The sequence below is a fragment of the Mixophyes fleayi genome, chromosome 7, assembly GCF_038048845.1.
Source record: "Mixophyes fleayi isolate aMixFle1 chromosome 7, aMixFle1.hap1, whole genome shotgun sequence".
Classification (NCBI taxonomy): Eukaryota; Metazoa; Chordata; class Amphibia; order Anura; family Limnodynastidae; genus Mixophyes; species Mixophyes fleayi.
In genome coordinates this window covers 149,378,425-149,399,683 of record NC_134408.1, presented here as the reverse complement: position 1 = coordinate 149,399,683, position 21,259 = coordinate 149,378,425, and the positions used below count along the sequence as shown (strand labels likewise).

Genomic DNA, 21,259 nt, shown 5'->3' with positions numbered 1-21,259 from the left:
TGTGACATTTCTGTTACCTAGGAGACTGCAAGAAAATCAAACTTTAGATTTACACTGCCCCAGAGTAATGCAAAATGGAGAAGCTTCACCCTCCTATACAATGCATGTTATTCCTAAAGCAGAGATAGGTAGACTGCACTACAACTCCCAGCATGTCTTACCAGTCAGAATCATAGGTCTCATTGGCATTTTCTTTTTATTCTCAAATGCGTAACAACCTGTGAAATGTTGAGCTGGCGGGTAAGACAAGGAGAGATGCAGTGGCTCAATGGGGAGGACCACGGAGGAGGAACGGATGGAAGTGAAATCATTTTAAAACCTCATCGCAGCTGCCCCATCGCAGTCCTCTGGGAATTATTACAGAGCAACATAAAAAGACTAAACATTTCCTACTGTATATTTCCAATAATTGCTTCATTTTTTAAATCTTGCTTGTACGTTGCACATTTACTGAAGGGATTAAATACCTAATATATTTCAATTTAGGGTAATTAGTTTTTCATTAGAAATTTCTATACTCTGTTAAGCTCCCTAACATGCGCGACTTTCGGGAAAAAACCAAGAACATTAAATTAATTGCAGTTATCAATAGAGAGTAATTCAAATTGTCCTGGTCCCCAAAGAGATTTTATTCTAAACTTAGCTATAGATAATTTAGCTTGTACGCTGCGTAAAGTGGGGGATAAAGGTAGGGCGACAAAAGTAATTATAAAACAAATCAATTGAAAGTCGATACCCAGTAGAAGTGAAAACACACGATAAAGTATGTTAGGTTTAATTAATATGAACATAACATTGATAGAGGCTGTGTTTTGCTGCAGTGCTAATTTGCACCATGCAAAAAAACATATGGTGGCATAGAAAGTGACAACGGTGAGACTTGTGCCGTAAGCAGACACTGTAAATTAATTCAAGGAAGTGTGGAAAGTGGGTGTTAATGTAAAGAGTTATACATGCAACAGATACTAACTATATAAAATATGGCGCTATGTTGACGTGTTTAAAGAGTAGCGTATTTTATATTGTACTCGGTATCAATGGAAATAAAGAGACATTTTAAGTGGCATTAACCGCAAACTATTATTACTGTTTATATAGCACTGACATATTATGCAGCGCTGTACAGAGATTATTTGTCATTCATATTAGTCCCTGTCCCATTGGAGCTTACAGTCTAAATTCCCTACAGACTAAAAAAAAAAAGAGTATCTCTTAGTTCCTGGAAACACCTTTTATCCATAACAACAAAATATCCTAGGGACTAATTGTTTTCTTAAAAAAAGATCTGTTTACAAAAACGAAGCAATTTTTAAGGGCTGTCTGAGTCTTCCTTGTTTGGTCATAAACTATTTAAACTGCCGAATGGAAACGCCGCCTTTTATAATAGTATTTACTTATTGATTAGCCTACAACTGTACTGGAAGAAGAATTCCGTTTACAGAGGAGAAAGACCTCAGGCATGAAATGTATCTGCATCCAGCCTAGAACATCTACACATGTTACAGGAGATTAACACATTTTAGAAGACACTCTATGGAAATAGCTGCAAGTTCGTTCCTGAGACTGACAGGAACATTGCTGCTCTTAACAGCTAGGGAAGGAAATGCATTATATAAAGGGACAACTGCAACATGGAAATATCTGTCCTTCAAAGAGGTCTTTCCACTTTTTTTGCCTTTGCACTCCATGTCCAAAATAACATATTTAATATAAGACATTAGCCTCATAGACCGCAGCCTATACTTATAGCCTTTGATGGAATTCCAGAGATCCAGGTTTCTTGTGATCCTCTAACACCAGATTGCAAAGCAGTATACTATGATTATAGTTATTATGGAGCTCATGTAGAGTTGGATGCATGTCTGATTTTTCTGCATCCAATAGTAAAATACAGATCTCTGTATTGTGTGTATGCACACCAAAATGCGTCCGCATATATACATATGCAGAATTTGTTGCATCTTACACTTCCAACTCCTACCGACTGTAGGGGTGAAAAGGGAGATGGCAGGGCAGAGTGATAGTGGGCTGAGTGAATGTAGTGCAGGAAGGGTGTTATTGAGCCTAGTAGACCTGGGCGCAGATGCATATACACCCTTCAGAAGTAGTATCTCCTGTGGGGGCTGGAGGGCTGGGATGATGGCCATCAACAGCACTAGCTTGCCACTTCTGTTTGGCTGATGGTGTCATAACACCTCCCACTGATAGAACTTCCATTCGCTAGTATGGCAGCTATATAATATCAGTTTGCGACTTCCCATTTATGTTGCGGCAGGAAAGAAGATTCTCTTTTGATTTTTTTGTGAGACCTGACGGATATGCTATTGATGTACAGTTGGATATGCACGTAAATGCGCTTTTTCATGTGTACATTGTTTCCTGCTAACATTTAGGGCCCAAATGTGTTCAACTCAAAGTTAGCCCCTACACGAATTGTCCTGTACTGTGCTCTTGTACTATATGGTGTTATAATACATTATAGGAGTAGGAGGAGGAGAAGCCAGACTAGTGGAACCCCCCAAAGACTGTACACATAACAGTTGCTAGCCAGGACTCGGAGCAGTTCAGCCAGATCAGTCGGCAAAATAGGATCTATCTTGAAGGTTTTCATAAAATTGCACAAATAAAGTAATAAAGTTGCCCGGACCATTAACTGCCTTCTATGTTCTTACAAAGATGAATCCTGAAAACACATCCAGTTGAGTATAACTGCGGAGAGTTGTACGAATCTATCATCTACTGACAAAGGGCAGGACAGGTCCCTCTTGTGTGGGTAGAGTGGGGGCTTTATTGCCCATGTGCCGGACCCCACCCATGCTCCGTAGAGGCTTCTACTGAGGCCGCCTTACAATTACAGACCCCACACCTCCAGTCCACCCTCCTGGCAGTGGCAGTAGGTCCAAAACAACTGGTACTTCTGTATTTATAAATGTTGCTTCTACTTTCTGGAAACACTAAACATATTGCCTAGTATTGTGTCCATGAACATGGTACCTGTCAGTGAATGTTTTTAAAATAGGAATTGAAAATCGGAATTAAAAAAACTATTTAACTGATTTTGATTTATATATATATATATATATATATATATATATATATATATATATATATATATTGTAATATTTGGGCGGAAAAGGAGTATGTTTGGTTATTTATTTTGAACTTTGTGTTTTTATACTTCACATATGTTAAAAAGAAAAAGTTTAAAAATAAAAAATAAACTATTATCAGCATTATGGAGATGTCTCTTCTGACTGCAGTTACATTGCGCCCTCCACAACTATTATCATCTGTAGCTTCCCCATATTACACCCAATATTTATAGAGCATCATTTAATTATCAGATACAAACGTGCTTTATTTCTCAAATAAACAAGAGTCCCTGGTAGGAGGCTGGTGAGGGCATTGCTATTTATCCTTTTATTTCTCTCTAGCCAAATACATTTATTAACTTCTTTTTCTTTGCAAAATGCTTAAATATTTTATTTTCTTTGTGTCCTGAATTTTCATTCGGGTTACTGTCCTCATTTATACCTAACTTTCGCGACTTGTGATTGTGTGCATGCTTGTCAGGGACTACTGTAGACATAAAGTTATATTTTGAAATGTTGTAATTGGTCCCAGTAGCGGTTTTCTGTGAATGAAAAGTGAAATTTCATCATCCTTGATCCACATTATTTTGTTGCTGCTTTGTATATAGAAAATGGTGAGGTGCCCTAGTTATCCCATCTCCCCTCTGTTTATTTTACTGTGAAAAATAGGTAGTCAGAGGAAAACAAACAAACAGAAACTAAATAAATTGGATGCATGAATTTCATATAGGTATGCGCTGTACACCACAATATTTCTGCCTTAAGGTGACAAGAGCCTCACATCACTGCTCTGCGCTGGGGACCCTGCTCCTTCCACTATATAACTCTCAGTCTGTGGCTTCCTGCTGCCTCCATTCCCCTCCTCACATCATGTCACTGCCCCTGGCACATGCAGCCCTGTCCTCAATAACGCATCACTCATCTCCTGATATACTCTGTGCTGCCAGGGACCCTGCTCCTTCCACTATATAACTCTCAGTCTGTGGCTTCCTGCTGCCTCCATTCCCCTCCTCACATCATGTCACTGCCCCTGGCACATGCAGCCCTGTCCTCACTAACACATCTCTCATTTCCTGATATACTCTGTGCTGCTGCGGACCCTGCTCCTTCCACTATATAACTCTCAGTCTGTGGCTTCCTACTGCCTCCATTCCGCTCCTCACATCATGTCATTGCCCCTGTCCTAACTAACACATCTCTCATCTCCTGATATACTCTGTGCTGCTGGGGACCCTGCTCCTTCCATTATATAACTCTCAGTCTGTGGCTTCCTGCTGCCCCCATTCCCCTCTTCATATCATGTCACTGCCCTTCGCATGCAGCTCTGTCCATAGTTACATACTCACAAATCCTAGCAAGTTCTCAGCTTAGCTGTGCTTCACCCAAACCATATAAATAATTGGACATATTTCTGATTGATCATAAAAAGAAAAACAAATTCCCAATCTAAAAAAAGTATTATTTTTCTCTATGAAATATAACTCAACACAGAATGTAATCTGCCAGCACAGTGCAATAGGAACATAACAGACATCTCCCGTTGTTACGTCATGTTGAGGTGCCTGATTTTACGCCATTAGTGGAGCAACCTGTGGTCTTTTAACAAGGTACAATTTGGGAAAAGTCACTATGTCTCACAAACTTACCCAAATATATCTACGTTGTACATTATTGTTTATTTGGAGCTGTGAGTACATTGTCACACATGTTTGCATTGTAAAATAAGTTGTTTTATAACTTTATTTGCCCATATAACAGGCTGTGTGGATGGGTCTTGCACAGCCCTTCTGCACTGATTGTAGACATGTGTCACAAACACTGCTCCCCCTGACAGGTGATATAAGGTTTCTGTTCACGCTGCATTGTAGCGCTGCTCTCGTTTGGTTCTAATCTCCCCAAAAGTAAGCTACATTTTCTGTTACCGTTCTGTGGAATATTGAACCCATTCCTCATTTCTGGAGAACTTGTCCTTAGATCTTACAGGCTGAATCCCCCCCTCCCTCCGCTATAGTGTTTTTTGTTCCAAAATTCCCCTTATTATACGCCAATAACGCGGCGCACAGCTTGAATGAATTGACGCAGTCGTTACTCTGGGTTTATTTATAGGCTATAAATTCCGCAGAATGTGGAACGTAAAGACACAGTGCAGATTGGTGAAGCAAACGCAGAACACACGGATTATATCCCCGGAACGTTGCATCTCTGCGCAACGCCTTGTTGTGTGCGATATTCCACCTTAACTCTGCTCTGTAACGTTTATCTGTAAATGTGACTGAAATGGTGACAAATCAAAAGTAGGTCATACAACAAGGAGGCATTTATAAAGAAAAAACAATATATGCACATGAATAAACGTTTTAAAAAAAAAAAAAAAAAAATATTGCAAAACAACCCAAAACTTAAAATAGAAATTCATAAAACACTTTTCACGTCATATAAATAAGTCTCAAACTGGACAAAGAGCTTTTTTCTCACCAGGTCCTCACAGTTTTGTTTTTATGGGATGTGTAATTGTTTTCCTGTAAATTGGGAAGAACTAATCTCACTGAAAACCCTTCCAACTTGTTACATTACTTTTACGGCTGTCTGTTGAGGCAGATACTACAAGTATCTCTTCTACCTAGTATTTCCTTCGGATCTGATTACACGGTTTGTCAGTGAGGTTAAAAAAAGACAATTCCCATCAAATTCACACTTTTTATAAATCCGAGATGCATTCAAACAGAGGGATGTACCTTCCCCCCAAAGCATCTAACCATGCTCGTTATATGTATGGATCTCGTTCCATATAATAGAAGCAAACATTCCATTTTTTACTCCATGCAGTGATCACTAGTGATTTCCACATTATAACTTCCCTATTTATGTTTGTAGTGAGCTGGTTGTCTCTCTGGCTGCTGTGGATGTTCCCTTGGGAATAAAATGCTCATCAGACAAAACTTAGAATTGTCCTTAAATTATATGATAACATTTGTAGACATTTTTTTAGGCACCTTCTTTATAAAAAGGAAAGAACTCCAGTTTGTCTAATATATATAAATGTCATTATAATTTAACTCCTCCATTGATTTTATTAATAAAGTATCTAGTCTCTGTCCTCCTATGTTTTTCTTATACACAATTGCCCAAAATTGTACCATGTATTTAAGCTGCAGTCTACCAAGTGATTTATACATTTATTTTTTCATGTTACTATGTCTCTTATTATTTTATGAGCTTGTGCGGCAGCTGCCTGATCCGTCCTGCTGTCACTCAGCTTATCGTCCCTCTCAGATTTCCCCAACTATATCCCATCTTAGGTGTAGGTAGCACAAGTCTTACCATGCCGTTTCCCGCCCCTGTTGTGACCTCTCTGTCCTCCAAATAATAGGATCCCCAATCACCAGCATCTGTCGCCCCTTCTCTACACTCCTGTCCCACTTTTACTGTAGCAGTTATTCTCCTGATTGCTATAGGAAGTACTCTCTCCCAGTAATGTTATCCCTGAATGGACATCCACGATATCAGCCAATTTCAGATACATTCCAATGCGGAATCATAGTTTGCAAAGAAAAAAGATTGTAGATTACATATTTTAGATACCGATACATTTTAATTTTCAGATACAAAGCATGAATGTAAAATGCATTGTCCATTGTTACCCTAACTTTCAGCTATTATCATGGTTTACATCTATATTAGAAAGTGATACTTCTTTAGAGATAACTGGAGCCTCATCCCACTTCATTAAGAGACTGTCCTAATGGGATTTGAGACAGTACAAAAAGCTGAAATTTCAAACAAGAGCATGCAATTGAAGCTGCTGCCCAATCACTCGCTCTTCCCCTCTTTATTAACCTACCATAGCACAGATTTCTCTGGATCAGCTCTGCAAACCTGTCACTCACACTCTGCTGACGCGAGTAGGCAGGGTGCCCATACTACCATGGCAAGCTGCTATATAGTACAAAGGGTAAAAGAGAGCACGGTGGTCATTTTTTGTTGCATATAAATATTGATGTTATTCAGCTCAATAAAACACAACTTTTGATGTGAATTTATAAGATTTAGTGCTTTCACTTGCTCCCTAAAATACATATTTTAGAATTACTGTATAAGCTTAAGGACAACATTATTTTGCTACATTCCAGCAGCACATGAGTTAAATAAACATTGTGTATTCCATGTTACTTTACTATGGTTCATTGGTTGTGGCACAAGTGAGTAATGAATTTTGACAGTCCCAGAAAGTGCACATTGCTAGTACAGACCTGTTCTCTTGCAACAAGAGCAACAATTCTTTTGTAAGCAGATGGACCATATGACACACACATTGCGCTCTTCACAATCTCAGTGTTTTATCATCGCAGAAAATGCTGTTACTTTGTGTACCGGATTATGCTACTGCTTGCCATTTACACTGTGTATGCTACATTGTAACAGGTGAGACAGTGTGAGGGGACCAGGTACCATCTATGATGTCACACAAGTCCAGGGTTTTTTGATACAACTAACCTCAGTCAGGTTTATTAAGCAACATTATAAATGATAACTTCAAAATAAACACCTTGCTGTCTGGCTCTAACTAAATATTTGTCAACTCTGATTACCAAACTACAGCAAAACATTAACAGTGCAGTATACTTCAATCACAGGAAAAGTATCAAGGTTTCCTCTCACTGAGACTCACCAGCCTCAGTCCCCAGGCAGAGAAAGAGACTGTGCTGACAAGCAGCCTTTTACCTGCACTACTCAGGTGCACATCCTAATTAGCAGCAGGTTAGCAGGTCACCTGAAAGACCCGGCTACAGGCCTAATGGATGGAACCCACCCTACTCTTTCCATTCATAACCCCCAGGACCCTTTCTGGCTTTTCCACAAGCCTTTAGTCTTACAGCAGCTCACAGCTACTACAAACACATTCTCCTGGAGTTTTAAAAGCAGAACGTTAGAAATCTAGGTGAAATATACATGTTACAGTACACCTCACCCTTGAATCTGTCACACTATGTTATGAGATATTTTCATTTAGTCTACGGTGTCGTCAGGTACAGGGTGTCCAATCAAAGTGCATAATAATTCTGTGTTACTTTTTTATTCTTTCGCGTTTTAATAGCCATAGCAATGTGAATCGGAAACTATCATCATCCTCAGCTATTTATTTAGCGCTACTAATTCTGCAGCGCTGTACAGAGAACTCACTCACATCAGTCCCTGCCCCATTGGAGTTTACAGTCTAAACTCCCTAACACACACACACAGACAGACAGACAGACAGACTAGGGTCAATTCGTTGGCAGTCAATTAACCTACCAGTATGTTTTTGCAATGTGGGAGGAAACCGGAGCACCTGGAGGAAACCCACGCAAACATGGGGAGAACATACAAACTCCACATGGATAAGGCCATGGTGGGGAATCGAACTCATGACCCCAGTGCTGTGAGGCAGAATTGCTAGCCACTAAGCCACAATTATATATAAGTAATCTTTAGTATAAGCCTGTGTTTTTCAAACTGGGTCCTCGAAAACCACAAGATTCTGCCAAGGAGTGTCAGGGATTCCGAGAGACTAAAATGCATATTGTTATTAAATTAAATTAATGGTGGTCTAAAATTTGTATGTAAGAATTAAAATTTGTGTGGCGACATGTGACACTAACCATTCTGCCACAGACAATTCACATCTCCTTCATTCCAGAAAAATCCTAGCACCACCAAACAGTGGTTTGTCCTCCCAAGACCTGCAGGGTTTCCTGTGGGTGCTCTGGTTTTCTCCCACAGTCCAAAAACATACTAGTATGTTATTTGGCTTCTGACAAAACGGATCACAGTAAGCTCTCATGAGCAGGGCCCTCTTTCCTTGTGTGCTACTTCTACTATTCCATCACCCTCGGTACCTCTTGGCCGGCTTCCCTAGCTCTGTTTTCCCTGTTTTCTTAAGCTTTGGCCTTCTTCTCGCTGATTTCTACCATCCCTTTCACTATCTGGCCCAGATATAATCTGATTTGCTTTACCCTGTCACCTGTGTTTGTATATATTTGTGTATCATGTTGTGTCTTGGTTCTGTTTTCTGTATATGTAATGTACGGCGCTGCGGACCCTTTGTGGCGCCTTATAAGTCAAAGATAATAATAATAATCACAGTGTGTGTTTGTTTATGGCCGGAAATTTAGACTGTAAGCTCTAATGCGGCAGGGACAGATGTGAATGTTTCATTTTCCTCTGTAAAGAACTGCATAATAGGGTAACTCTTTACACATAAATTATAATAAACAAAAATAATCTATTAAGTCTTCCTTCCCCATCCGTAGTAAAAAAAAAAAGTAGACATTATTGAGGAGGGTGGTGCTTCTCTATCTTGCAGTAGTACAAAACCAATTTAATAATGAAGATATTCAATGTCAAACTTGTAACATAATCATAAAATCATACAATATAATTTATATTGTCACTTAACTGAATTTTCCACCTCTACTGTACAGCAGGTTCTCTCTATGTTGAGCGAAATTGACACAAAGAGCCTGATTCATTAAGGAAACTTTTTTTCTCCTGGACAAACCATGTTACAATAGAAGTGGTGCAAATTAGTTTATTATTGTGCACATAAGTAAAATAGTGGCTGTTTTTTCAGGTAGCACAAAAATACTTGATAGCTTTATTCCCCTCCAAAGCAACATGGTTTTGCCAAGGTGCAAAGTCACTCATTTGTTTTGCTTTACTTTCCTTAATGAATCAGGCCAAAATTGTTTATCTTTAAATTTCTACGTTATAATGACAATCACAGTTACATTTCACATCTTATATCCACATTATGTTGTGACATTGCAGTTTCTCTGGATTTATGGATTTAGAATAATACTGCAGGTAGTGGAATGTTTTAGAATAAAACGTTCATCCTTTGGTTGAAAATGTTGTTACTCTTTACCTAGTAGAAATTTCACAATAACTTTGATTAAATTTGAATTTGAATAGCAACAATTTGGAATTGTGCTTAATGATCAGACAGAAAGAAAATGCAAGTCTGAGGAAACATTATTTAAATTTCATATTTAGATATAAATAGATGCACAAATCACCAGCGTTGTCTTTACAGACAGCTGCCACTATTGTTTGTTTTCGTTATTTGCAATGTAGTGATTTGTTTTGTTTTATTCTTCTTATAGATAATCCAGGGCTTGATCCAGAGGTCTCTAGAGCAAGTTCAGTCGGTTTTGTCGGATGTCTATCTTCTGTCCAGTACAACCAGGTGGCGCCCCTTAAAGCAGCCCTCCGACACCCCACCCTAGCGCCAGTCCGAGTCATCGGCTCGCTGTCTGAATATAGCTGTGGATCCATCACAGAGAGCGATCTGAGTACGATCACCACCACATACTCTTCTTCAGGTAGGAATCGTGTCAGCCGTTGCTTCTCTGCGGCTTCTCTGCGGCTTCTCTGCGGTCACGACCTAGGTACATTTATATAGAGACGTGCATGGTTTATCCTGCACAACTCAAACCGTCTCAGACATGGGACTGGGAAATTCTCTACTGACCATCAAATAATGAGGACATTTTATTTAGTACTCTGGTCAGATCCTGAGGGATAAGTTTTCTAATTTTCAATTAAGAGCATTATGTGAATAATGTGCGAAATTTACTCTCTGTAACAGAGCAGTCTGAAATATGGGATATTTCATTCCATTGCAAGATACACGTATATATCTCATTTTGAAATCCCTCAATGAAAGGAAACAGATAAGCTCCTTCTTTAACGGATCTGACTTTTTACAGTAGAAGATAAACAATGACATTTCTATATAATTACAACTATGTCCCAGGGAAAACAGTCTCCTACTCTGATAGTTGCAAACTCTGGCATTGGCTTTTCTATCTGTTCATTGATATGATGGTGCCCTAGATTAGTATTCGTGTCTCTTCGTGCTTATATCTCAGTAAATAACTTTAAACCAATTGTTAAGAAAATTTTATTCAATAAAATTGTTATTTTAAATTTTAATTCAAAAGTCTAACACTTGTGTGGAGAAATAGCAGATGGCAGTTAGGACCCACTTTACTTTCGCCTTCCTTTTTCTAAAGCTGGGTACACACTACAGGGTTTTTGTCCAATAATCAGCTCAACCAGCCGACATACGACCGCTTGTTCGAAAGTCAGGTCAGTGTGTGCAGTGACACGATGGTCGAAAGTCTGCCCAAGTGGACGATTGTCGCCTCATTTGGTTGGTCGTACCATTAAATATTTTCATTCCATTCTCGTTTCCCCTGTGTAGTGTGTATAAACTTCCAACCGATCCACAACAGTGAGTATGAAATTACAATCATTGCTCACGACAACATTACTGTAAAAAGTCGCTAAAGGGACGTCCGCTCTTCCCTTTATCGTCCTAAACAAGGCTAATGTGTATGCAGTCCATGGACCGAGGCATCGGACCATCGATCGCATGTAAAATCGATTGGCATAAAAAGTTGGTGGGAAATTCTGTAGTGTGTACCCAGCTTTAGATACCAGCTGAGTATTATTCTGTACAAACTTTCGTTCATGCCAGTTACTCAACAGACAAGTCAATTTAGTAGAGAGACTTAAAAAATGAGGTTCTGTAGTTGAAACTGGTTGATTTGTACACAGCTGCCATGGGGAAAAGGGGCTACTGAACTGTACAACTGTAGGAGACCATCTTTCTCTGAGGGTTTATTCGACTTAGGATCAGCATTCAACCTTTAACGGGACAGAATGTGTGCACAATATGCGCATTTGGTGAGTTTCCTGCTGCCTGGAAAGCCCCAGAAAGATGACCTCTGCCTGCTGAAAACTCAGAAACGCACTGTTGCTGCAACGTGGCAAATATGTTGTGAGTAACTGATGTTGCTTAGCAACCTCTGCAACCATGGAAACAATAACTACAGTCTACAATACTAATCTGTGGTTACATTTGTTGCTATGAAAGGTTCTTTGTTATCAACCACAAATTTCAGCAGCAGCATATTTCTGGGGTTCCAACAGATTTCAGGCAGAAATCTTATTTCACCCATCAGGAATTATTCCAGTTGCTGTACCCAGCATGATAATTTTGATTAGGCAAAATACTTTTTATGAATGGCTGACTATTTAAAGATCATTATCATCACCATTTATTTATATAGCACCACTGATTCCGCAGTGCTGTACAGAGAACTCATTCACATCAGTCCCTGCCCCATTGGAGCTTACAGTCTAAATTCCCTAATACACACACACACACACACACACACACAGAGACTAGGGTCAATTTTTGATAGCAGCCAATTAACCTACTAGTATTTTTTGGAGTGTGGGAGGAAACCGGAGCACCCGGAGAAAACCCATCAAGCCATATGGGAATTATTTACATCAGATTTATATTGGTGAAAATGTTGTCTATAATTCAACAAGGTCTAGTGATATCACTTATTGAATATTGGTTCAGTTCGTATTATTAAATTTAGTCATTAGGTCCATCACAATCTAAGACTCGGAATATATATCTAAATGTGTAATTCCTTTTAACTTTGGGGTAAAATGGCATGACCTCACCCAATTGGGCATTGTATGGGCAGATCGGGTATAATTACTGTGATTCAGGGGTTAGGCCTAATTTGTCTCAATTTTGCAATTGGGAATGTTGTCAAGTATGTATATTTACTACCTGCCTATCCTCTGATTAGTGATACAATCTTACATAGTCCATGCATCTCATGTTTTTTTTAATAAGCTGAAAATGTTCATTCTTTGACATAAGTAGAATATCGAATTGATTAATGGGATATCTTTTTTGGAAGTTATCACATTGTCTAGCTATCTATGCAAATGCATAATTCCTAACAGTTCTATTTAATTGCAGCCAGTAACGGTTAATGCGTTTAGTAATGGAAACCATTTGAAAGTGCTCATCAGTTTTTATTGACACATTTCTATAACCAAACATTAGAAGTCCAATTCCGTTCATTCTGCAGTGATACAATGAGCGATACAGATAATAGACAGTTACTAGATTTAATGAGAGACTCGCATACTGGCAAAGTGCTTTTTATGAGTGTGGGAAGAGCATAGTAAGTAGGAGGGAGGGATATTTTGCTTGGAAATACAGCTGGCAGGCAAACTGCAGAGGTTAGTTGGTGAAAGACAAAGCTACATAATTATGCATAAATATGCCGTACATCAGTAATTACACTGACAGATATAAATCTTACAAAGGACTAGGCGAGGATTAAGCTGTACTGCTGTGAGGAGAAAGGATGTGAAAATGAATCTGTGAATATTATGTGACAATGCACCTACGTGCTCATCGTGCTGTGTTGCATTAAGTGCCGAATTTAGACGCGCCGCTGTTGAAGAACAGCGGCCTATCGGATAGTAATGTAACCATTCAGTAGCAGAACAGAGCATACAATCCTACAGTGCAACTTTCCTCCTCTATTAACTTTACCTACTTATGAATTATTGACATGGACAATCAGAAGATACAATTGATTGTTTAATGACTGTCTTTTGATTATTATTGTTTAATAGATCCCTTTGAGAAGACAGATGACCGGGAGCCCCTGACGAATGAAATGAAAAGTGGCCCAGTTGTCATTGGAGGTGAGCCTTTATTTTATACATTGCTCTACAAAAAAATAGACACATTAGCCTTTATAAATATAATGACATCAGTATCCATGCCGCAAGTTCCGAGTCACGTGATGGCAAAGAGGATAAACGGGGAATTGATAACGTACCGGTGCAGGATAGCCAGCTAGTAGGACTGCAGGAAACATAAGAATTTCACTGTGGTTCAAACTAATTTTGGTTTAATATTTGAAAAACATTGAGAATTTCACTCTGAATTGAACATTTTCAAAAAAAAAGGAAAAATTATTCCTCCCCTAAATTCATCTGGATTTCGCAGGATCTGCTCTGTTTAAAGTTAAAATAAATAAATAATTTAAAATGCAGGCAGTTCCTTCGCCAAATGCTCAACCAACCCCTGTACTAGGCAGCTTGGAACAGTTTCCACTATAACAGGAACACCCCATATAAACAATATATGAAACCCTAATAAGGCGTACACACACACACACACACACACACACACACACACACACACACACACACACACACACACTAGCACTGGTGCTCCCCTTATCCTTTATAGAATAGCAAAAAGAGATAAAAAATCATATTAAAAAACCCCAAAATAAATTCATAAAAATGTCCTCTGTTTATATATTGATTTTCCACTGTTTTACCCCCTTTGTGCTTATGCCCGCAAAGGAATCAATCAGTCAAGTGTTGGGTTCCATTAGGAATAAATCTGTCGTTCGATGAAGACTTTAAAGACCAGCACTCCTTATAAAACAAAGGGCTTCATTAGGTAACGACTCCTCTCTGTTTCAAACGACCGCGCTGTAACCGAAGTTTAACTTCTATTTCCAGCTTTCTACGATGCCACCAGAGTTCACGAATAGAAAAGAATGGGAGCAAATATAGCTTAATATAGTTCATTAACATATATGACATAACAGATTGAAATTTACAGAATAAAAAGATTAAACAGATTTCAGCCGTATAAAAACTGTATCAACTGTATGGATGAGTCTTGTACCAGATGATAAAAGAAAACATGCTCATAGTAACTGGGGAGCAAGACCCGGGATAGGCTCTCCCATTCAGGCTTCAGGATCTCATCAGCACTGTAATTGCAGTCAAAATATAGCTCCTCTATTTCTTCAAGCACTTCCCATTAAAACCTCCCTTCCCCCAACATTTCCACCCGCGGGACAAACATGTCCCCAGATGGAATAGCGGAACTGAACCCTATAATCGGGACTGTCCCGCTGGAAACAGGACACTTGGGAGATATGGCTAAATGACGTAAGTGATCCAGATGTTGCGCATTATCCCCATCCACTTACAATCTTCTATTTTAGTCTACTACAGCTTGGGGCAGCCCCAGGGCTTGACATGCTTTAAACAGATGCCGAATTGCACTATTTTTCTAAAATAAATGTGCCCCTATATAACATAGACAGGTGACCTTCCCAAACAGGTGCCCCGACTGCACACGGAAAACTTCCTGGTGTCTCAAAATAAAACAAGTTAATGAAAAGACGTAGCAAACTTTACAAAGTCGTAAGTTTAGATGGGTTTTACTCTATCATACCTGGTCCTGTAATTGTATCTTTTTTGTTTGCTGGGGAAGTATCAGAACAGTGTAAGATTGTGTCTGTTTGTTTCATTAATGTCAGCTCTGATCTGTCCACTCTGTTTGATCCATTTTAAACCCTGAACACTGTTATATATCTCTTTAATTGCCTTTGTTCAAGGCCAGACACTTTCAGAGCAGCTTATCTTTCCATGTAGCCCGAGCCTGACAAGCTATCTATCATTGTGGTGCTGTTGAGCTGTAACCTTTCAGTCGTCTTCTAGCGGCTGTAGTGAGGAGGCCACAAGCGCGGGTTGTTTATTAATTCCTGCGCACGTCAGCAGTGATGGAGAGCACCAAGTCCTTCACCTGGTTCAGGTTTCATCCACAATCACTCGAAAATGTATATAGGCATTAATATTCAGCAGACGTGTGACGGCTGTTTTGACAACCTGACAGTTCGGTCAATACTTATATGGTGGTGATACACAGACCTTTATAGAGCTGCAGAGCCTCAGGACAGGTTATTTTGATATTGCATCTTCTGAAATGATTACAAGGTGCGTTTTTAGAAAATACTTTTTATGTTGTATATACTGTACATAAAAATGATCTCTAGCTAAGTAACTATGATTACTAATTATAATTAGTAAGCATAGTTACTTAGCTAGAGATCATTTTGTGAAAACAAAAGCATATGTCTGCTTGGGTGTCTGCTTTTCTTATCCTCCGGTTTCGGTGTGGTCTTTCCCGGTTCCACTTAGCTTATGCCTGTTTTTCCAATAATGGAATAACTCTATTTTTCATGACATCTACCCGCCCCATTGTTATCCCTTTGTGCCTTCACAATAGGACAGAGAAGGAGAATGTAGACCCTCACATGAGAAGTAAAGGGAGATATTGACGTTGATGAAAACAAGAAGGATGAACAAGTTTTCTAACTATTTAAAGTTCTAGTCTGATGCCTAAAGTTACTGAATGCTATTTTTTGTCATTTCTCAGCTGAAATGTTTAATTTTTAACATATTCTAAAACAGAACTCATTGTCTTTCCTTCCCCTAGACTCCCCTCCCACCAAGACCTCTCCTATCACTGTTAACAACACCAATATCTTCTCTGTCTCCCAACTCCGCTGCCTAGGCGTTACCCTCGACTCCTCTCTCTCCTTCGCCCCCCACATTCAATCCCTTGCCCAAGCCCGTCGCTTCCAGCTACGCAACATTGCCCGTGTCCGGCCCTTCCTCTCTCAAGATGCCACCAAAACTATCATCCATGCACTCATCATCTCCCGCCTCAATTATTGCAACCTCCTCCTTACCAATCTCCCCCACTCCCATCTCGCCCCCCTCCGCTCTACACTCAATGCGGCTGCAAGGCTCATCTTCCTTTCTTGCCGCTCCTCCTCTGCCTCCCCTCTCTGCCTTGCCTTACACTGGCTCCCCATCCCCTACAGAATCCTTTTCAAACTCCTGATATGACTTACAAGGACTCCTCCTACTCTACTGCCCGCTATATATCTCTAACCTCTTCTCCATTCACACTCCTGCCTGCTCCCTGCGCTCGGCCAATGACCGCCGCCTCTCATCCACTCTCATCACTTCTTCCCACTTCAGAATCCAAGACTTCTCTCGAGTAGCCCCCCTTAACTGGAACGACCTCCCTCGCTCCATCCATCTTTCTCCTAATCTGTGCTTCTGCAAACGGACACTTAAAACTCACCTGTTCCTCAAAGCCTACCAACCTTCCACCAAACCCCCTTATCTTCTCCCCCCGTTCTCCCCTCTGTCCGACCTGCCCCTCTGTTCTGGCTCCCTTTGTGCCTGAGTTCTGTTTACCCTCCCTTAGGATGTAAGCTCGTTTGAGCAGGGCCCTCTTCCCTCTTGTCTCCATACCTGTTCTTCTGCTCCATCTTTACTGCATTAGCCTGCCTGGAGTTTCTGAAGTTTTGCTATTTTTGTTTACCGTTCGTAATGTTTCACCCTGTTTAGGCTACTGTTTGCACTGTTTACGGTGCTGCAGAACTCTTGTGGTGCCTAACAAATAAGGGATAATCCATCCTCCACTCCACCGAAACAGCCCTGGCTAAAGTTACTAATGATCTCCTATCAGCCAAATCCAAGGGTCACTACTCCATACTCATCCTCCTCGACCTCTCCGCGGCCTTCGACACCGTGGACCACCCCCTCCTGCTGCATACTCTTCTCTCTCTCGGCCTCTCTGGCCCTGTTCATGCCTGGTTCACCTCATACCTTGCTAACCGCTCCTTCTCTGTATCCACGTCTGGTTCTTCCTCCACCCCCTCCCCTCTCTCTGTTGGAGTCCCTCAGGGCTCTGTTCTTGGCCCTTTACTCTTTTCGCTCTATACTTCCTCCCTTGGAGCTCTCATCTCTTCGTTCGGTCTTCAGTATCACCTATATGCTGATGATATTCAACTCTACATCTCTTCTCCTGATCTTTCCTCCTCCCTCCTCTCTCGTGTAACTGACTGCCTCTCAGCCATCTCCTCCTGGATGTCTTCACGCTTTCTTAAAATTAACATCTCCAAAACTGAACTCATTGTCTTTCCCCCACCCAGACTCCCTTTCCACCATGACCTCTCTATAATTGTTAACAACTCCACTATCTCTTCTGTCACCCAACTCGGCTACCTAGGAGTCACTCTTGACTCCTCTCTCTCTTTTGCCCCCCACATTCAATCCCTTGCCCAAGCCTGTCGCTTCCAACTCCGTAACATTGCCCGCATCCGTCCTTTCCTCTCTCAAGATGCCACCAAAACTGTCATCCATGCTCTCATCATCTCCCGCCTCGACTACTGCAACCTCCTCCTTACTGGCCTCCCCTGCTCCCACCTCGCCCCCCTACGCTCTATACTCAATGCGGCTGCGAGACTCATCTTCCTCTCACGCCGCTCCTCCTCTGCCTCCCCTCTCTGTCTTGCCCTACACTGGCTCCCCTTCCCCTACAGAATCCTTTTCAAACTCCTCACCACCACTTACAAGGCTCTCTCCCAGTCTACTGCCCCTTATATCTCTAACCTCCTCTCCATTCACACTCCCGCCCGCTCCCTGCGCTCAGCCAATGATCGCCGCCTCTCCTCCACTCTGATTACCTCTTCCCACTCTAGAGTACAAGACTTCTCCCGAGCTGCCCCCCTTCACTGGAACGACCTCCCTCGCTCCATCCGTCTCTCACCCAATCTGTGCTCCTTCAAGCGGGCTCTTAAAACTCACCTGTTCCTTAAGGCCTACCAACCATCCACTTAACCTCTCACCTCTTCTGTTTCTCACTGGCTCCTTTTCTCTCCCGTTTGCTTCACTGGCTCCCTCTTGTGCCTGATTCTGTTTACCCTCCCTTAGGATGTAAGCTCGTATGAGCAGGGCCCCTCTCCAATCCTGTCTCCATACCTTTTCTTCCGCTCCGTCTCTACTGTATCTGCCTGCCTGGAGTTTCTGAAGTTCTGGTACTTTGTGTTTATTGTTCTGTATTGTTCTACCCTGTATAGTCTACTGTTTGTACCATGTACGGCGCTGCGGATACCTTGTGGCGCCTTACAAATAAACGATAATAATAATAATAATAAAATAATAATAATAGTAAATATGGAACATGGTTTTACCAAAATGTACTTCTTTAGCTCTGTTCAGCCTGTGAACATTTACATCTTCCCCATTGCCAACCCCCCTATTTGCACTGAAATTAAACAAATTGCCCGTCTGGTCAGCTGAATTGTGAGTTACTTATGTTTTTTGTCTCTTTTCTCTGTAGGCGTAATAGCTGTATCCATATTTATTATTTTTTGCATTGTTGCAATAATGACAAAAATTCTATACCAACACAAAAAGACACACGGAAAAAGTCAGTCCAAGGAAAAAGAGTATCCAGGAAGCATGGACTATTCCTTCAGGAATGAAATGGACTTACAGAACACAGTCAGCGAGTGTAAAAAGGAGTATTTTATTTGATAGACTTTATTTCTATACCGTTTTTTTTTCCTCTCTTTTTAGCTTATTCTTTACAGCAATTTCCTCTGGAAAGAATTAACCGAGCACTGAAGTGCGTGGCAAATTTCTCATTGCCTCCTTCTTGTCAAAGGATTGCCAGCTCTTTCTGCAGATTAAGCAGCCTACCCTCCGTCTTAGACAGAATTGGATCCACCCACACGCATGGTTTCAGATTCAGTTTCTACGGTCTTATTTCTACGATTTTGTAACAGTGTGCCACACAGTGATTGAGTCTTTAACCACTACGACAACTCCAGTTACCTATGACAACTTGGGACTCAACTATGCGTCAGATCCTCTAAAAGTTCTGTTGCCGCGCGGCATGTGAGAGTAAGGTCGACAAGATATATCGATGACAGATTATTCATTTTTAATGGCGCTAAGTGAAATTTTTTTTAGGATGATGAGTAGATCTGCAAAATAGCAATGGAACAAAAAGCCATTACAGGTATATTGCATATTATGAGATGCTTGTTTTCACTACTAAACCAAGTACATAGACAATATTTACGAAATGTAAGGTGTATAGGCCAAACTAGATTTTACAGTTGATAATTTTACCTGCAAATCCAAACATTACCCTTAGTTGTTTTTCATTTTAGTCTATTTTATTTTATTAACATTCAGTAATTTCTTTTGAATTTCAAATCAAAGGAAGGTTTAAAGTAAAAATGAAGTAAGGAGTGAAAGGGGATAAAGATGTCATTGACCTAAGTTGTTGATCACAGCTGTACAAATAACACAGCCTGGTAGTTATTGAAGAAGAAGGGGAACTATTACTTTTTGATTTTCATACCCCACTTTTTTAGCATCTCATGTCATTTGCTGGAAAATCGAGAGAGATTGCATTTGTTACTTTTCCTATAATGGAAAAGTCGCTGCCTGTTCAAATGCCGGTGGTCAGCAATGCCCCTTCCTGGGCCATTCGTCACATGAAAAGAACCATTGATTAAGGGGAAAGTAATGTTCGATACAAACACCAATCTCCTGCTCTTAGTTCTTATTCACTGTATCAACTGTGCATGAACTGACCACGAGGAGCCAGAAGGAGGGTGTTTCTTTCCTTATACCCTTATGTAGTCAGCCACTGCACAGCAAATACAGAGACCACAGGACAGATCACAGGTGATTGGTGTTTATATCACACTCGGTCCGTACAGTACCTGGAGGAGGGATCGGAGAACATCATGACTCAAAATGTCAGCTCATGTGGTTTAAAGTATATCCAGATGGATGTTTTTATGGACCATATCTACAGCTCTTACATATACTCTTAAAATGCTCATCCTCTCACTTATATGGAATTCTGTATAAAAAAATGCTCTTAAATGCAAATATATCTGAAAGGTTCAGTTGTTGAAGATGAGGACTGTTTAGTTTTCCATGTTCCTGGATAAGGTATGGGGCAACAATGTGCATACCATTTTAAAAACAACAAACAAAGGGGGGGGGGATTTAATTAGCGGTGAGGCTCTGTAGTAGCCTTGCGCGTTGTTACTGCTGAAATGAAGGCAATTATGGTAATGATAAAATTGCAAATTTTTGCTTGCACCTTTATAAAATACAAGCAAAAATGAGCGAAGATCATTACTTGCACATCATGTGGAATCAACTTGCACAAGGTTACTACGGAACCATGCTGGCTAATTGGATCACCCCCAAAATGTCCTTATTGATGTACTCTTAGCTTATGACATTACATTCCTGGCCTCCAATCAAATTAAAGTTGGTTTAAAAATACTTTTGAATTCACCAGGCAGCATAAAGGAATAGAATAGAAATAAACCTGTTTCCCTTCTTCTAGTTACTTAACAGTGTCGCTGATCCACATTATACAGTTAAATGTAATTTTGCAAATTGATGGAACAGGAGACATTGGGGTTTAGTTACTAAACTGCGGGTTTGAAAAAGTGGAGATGTTGCCTATAGCAACCAATCAGATTCTATCTGTCATTTTGTAGAATGCACTAAATAAATGACAGCTAGAATCTGATTGGTTGCTATGGACAACATCTCCACTTTCTCAAACCCGCAGTTTAGTAAATCTAGCC

At 40.4% G+C, this 21,259-nt stretch overlaps 1 protein-coding gene across 1 annotated transcript in view; it reads left to right on the top strand.

Annotated features, from left to right (window-relative positions):
- The window catches only part of CNTNAP5 (contactin associated protein family member 5), a 298,681-nt gene extending 278,014 nt beyond the window's left edge, over positions 1–20,667 (top strand). Inside the window, exons 22-24 of the mRNA XM_075181121.1 lie at positions 10,235–10,453; positions 13,593–13,664; positions 18,973–20,667. Coding sequence (XP_075037222.1) covers positions 10,235–10,453; positions 13,593–13,664; positions 18,973–19,169 — 488 coding nt within the window. The 3' untranslated portion in view covers positions 19,170–20,667. The remainder of the gene's footprint in view (positions 1–10,234; positions 10,454–13,592; positions 13,665–18,972) is intronic.
- The last annotated feature ends 592 nt before the right edge of the window (positions 20,668–21,259 follow it).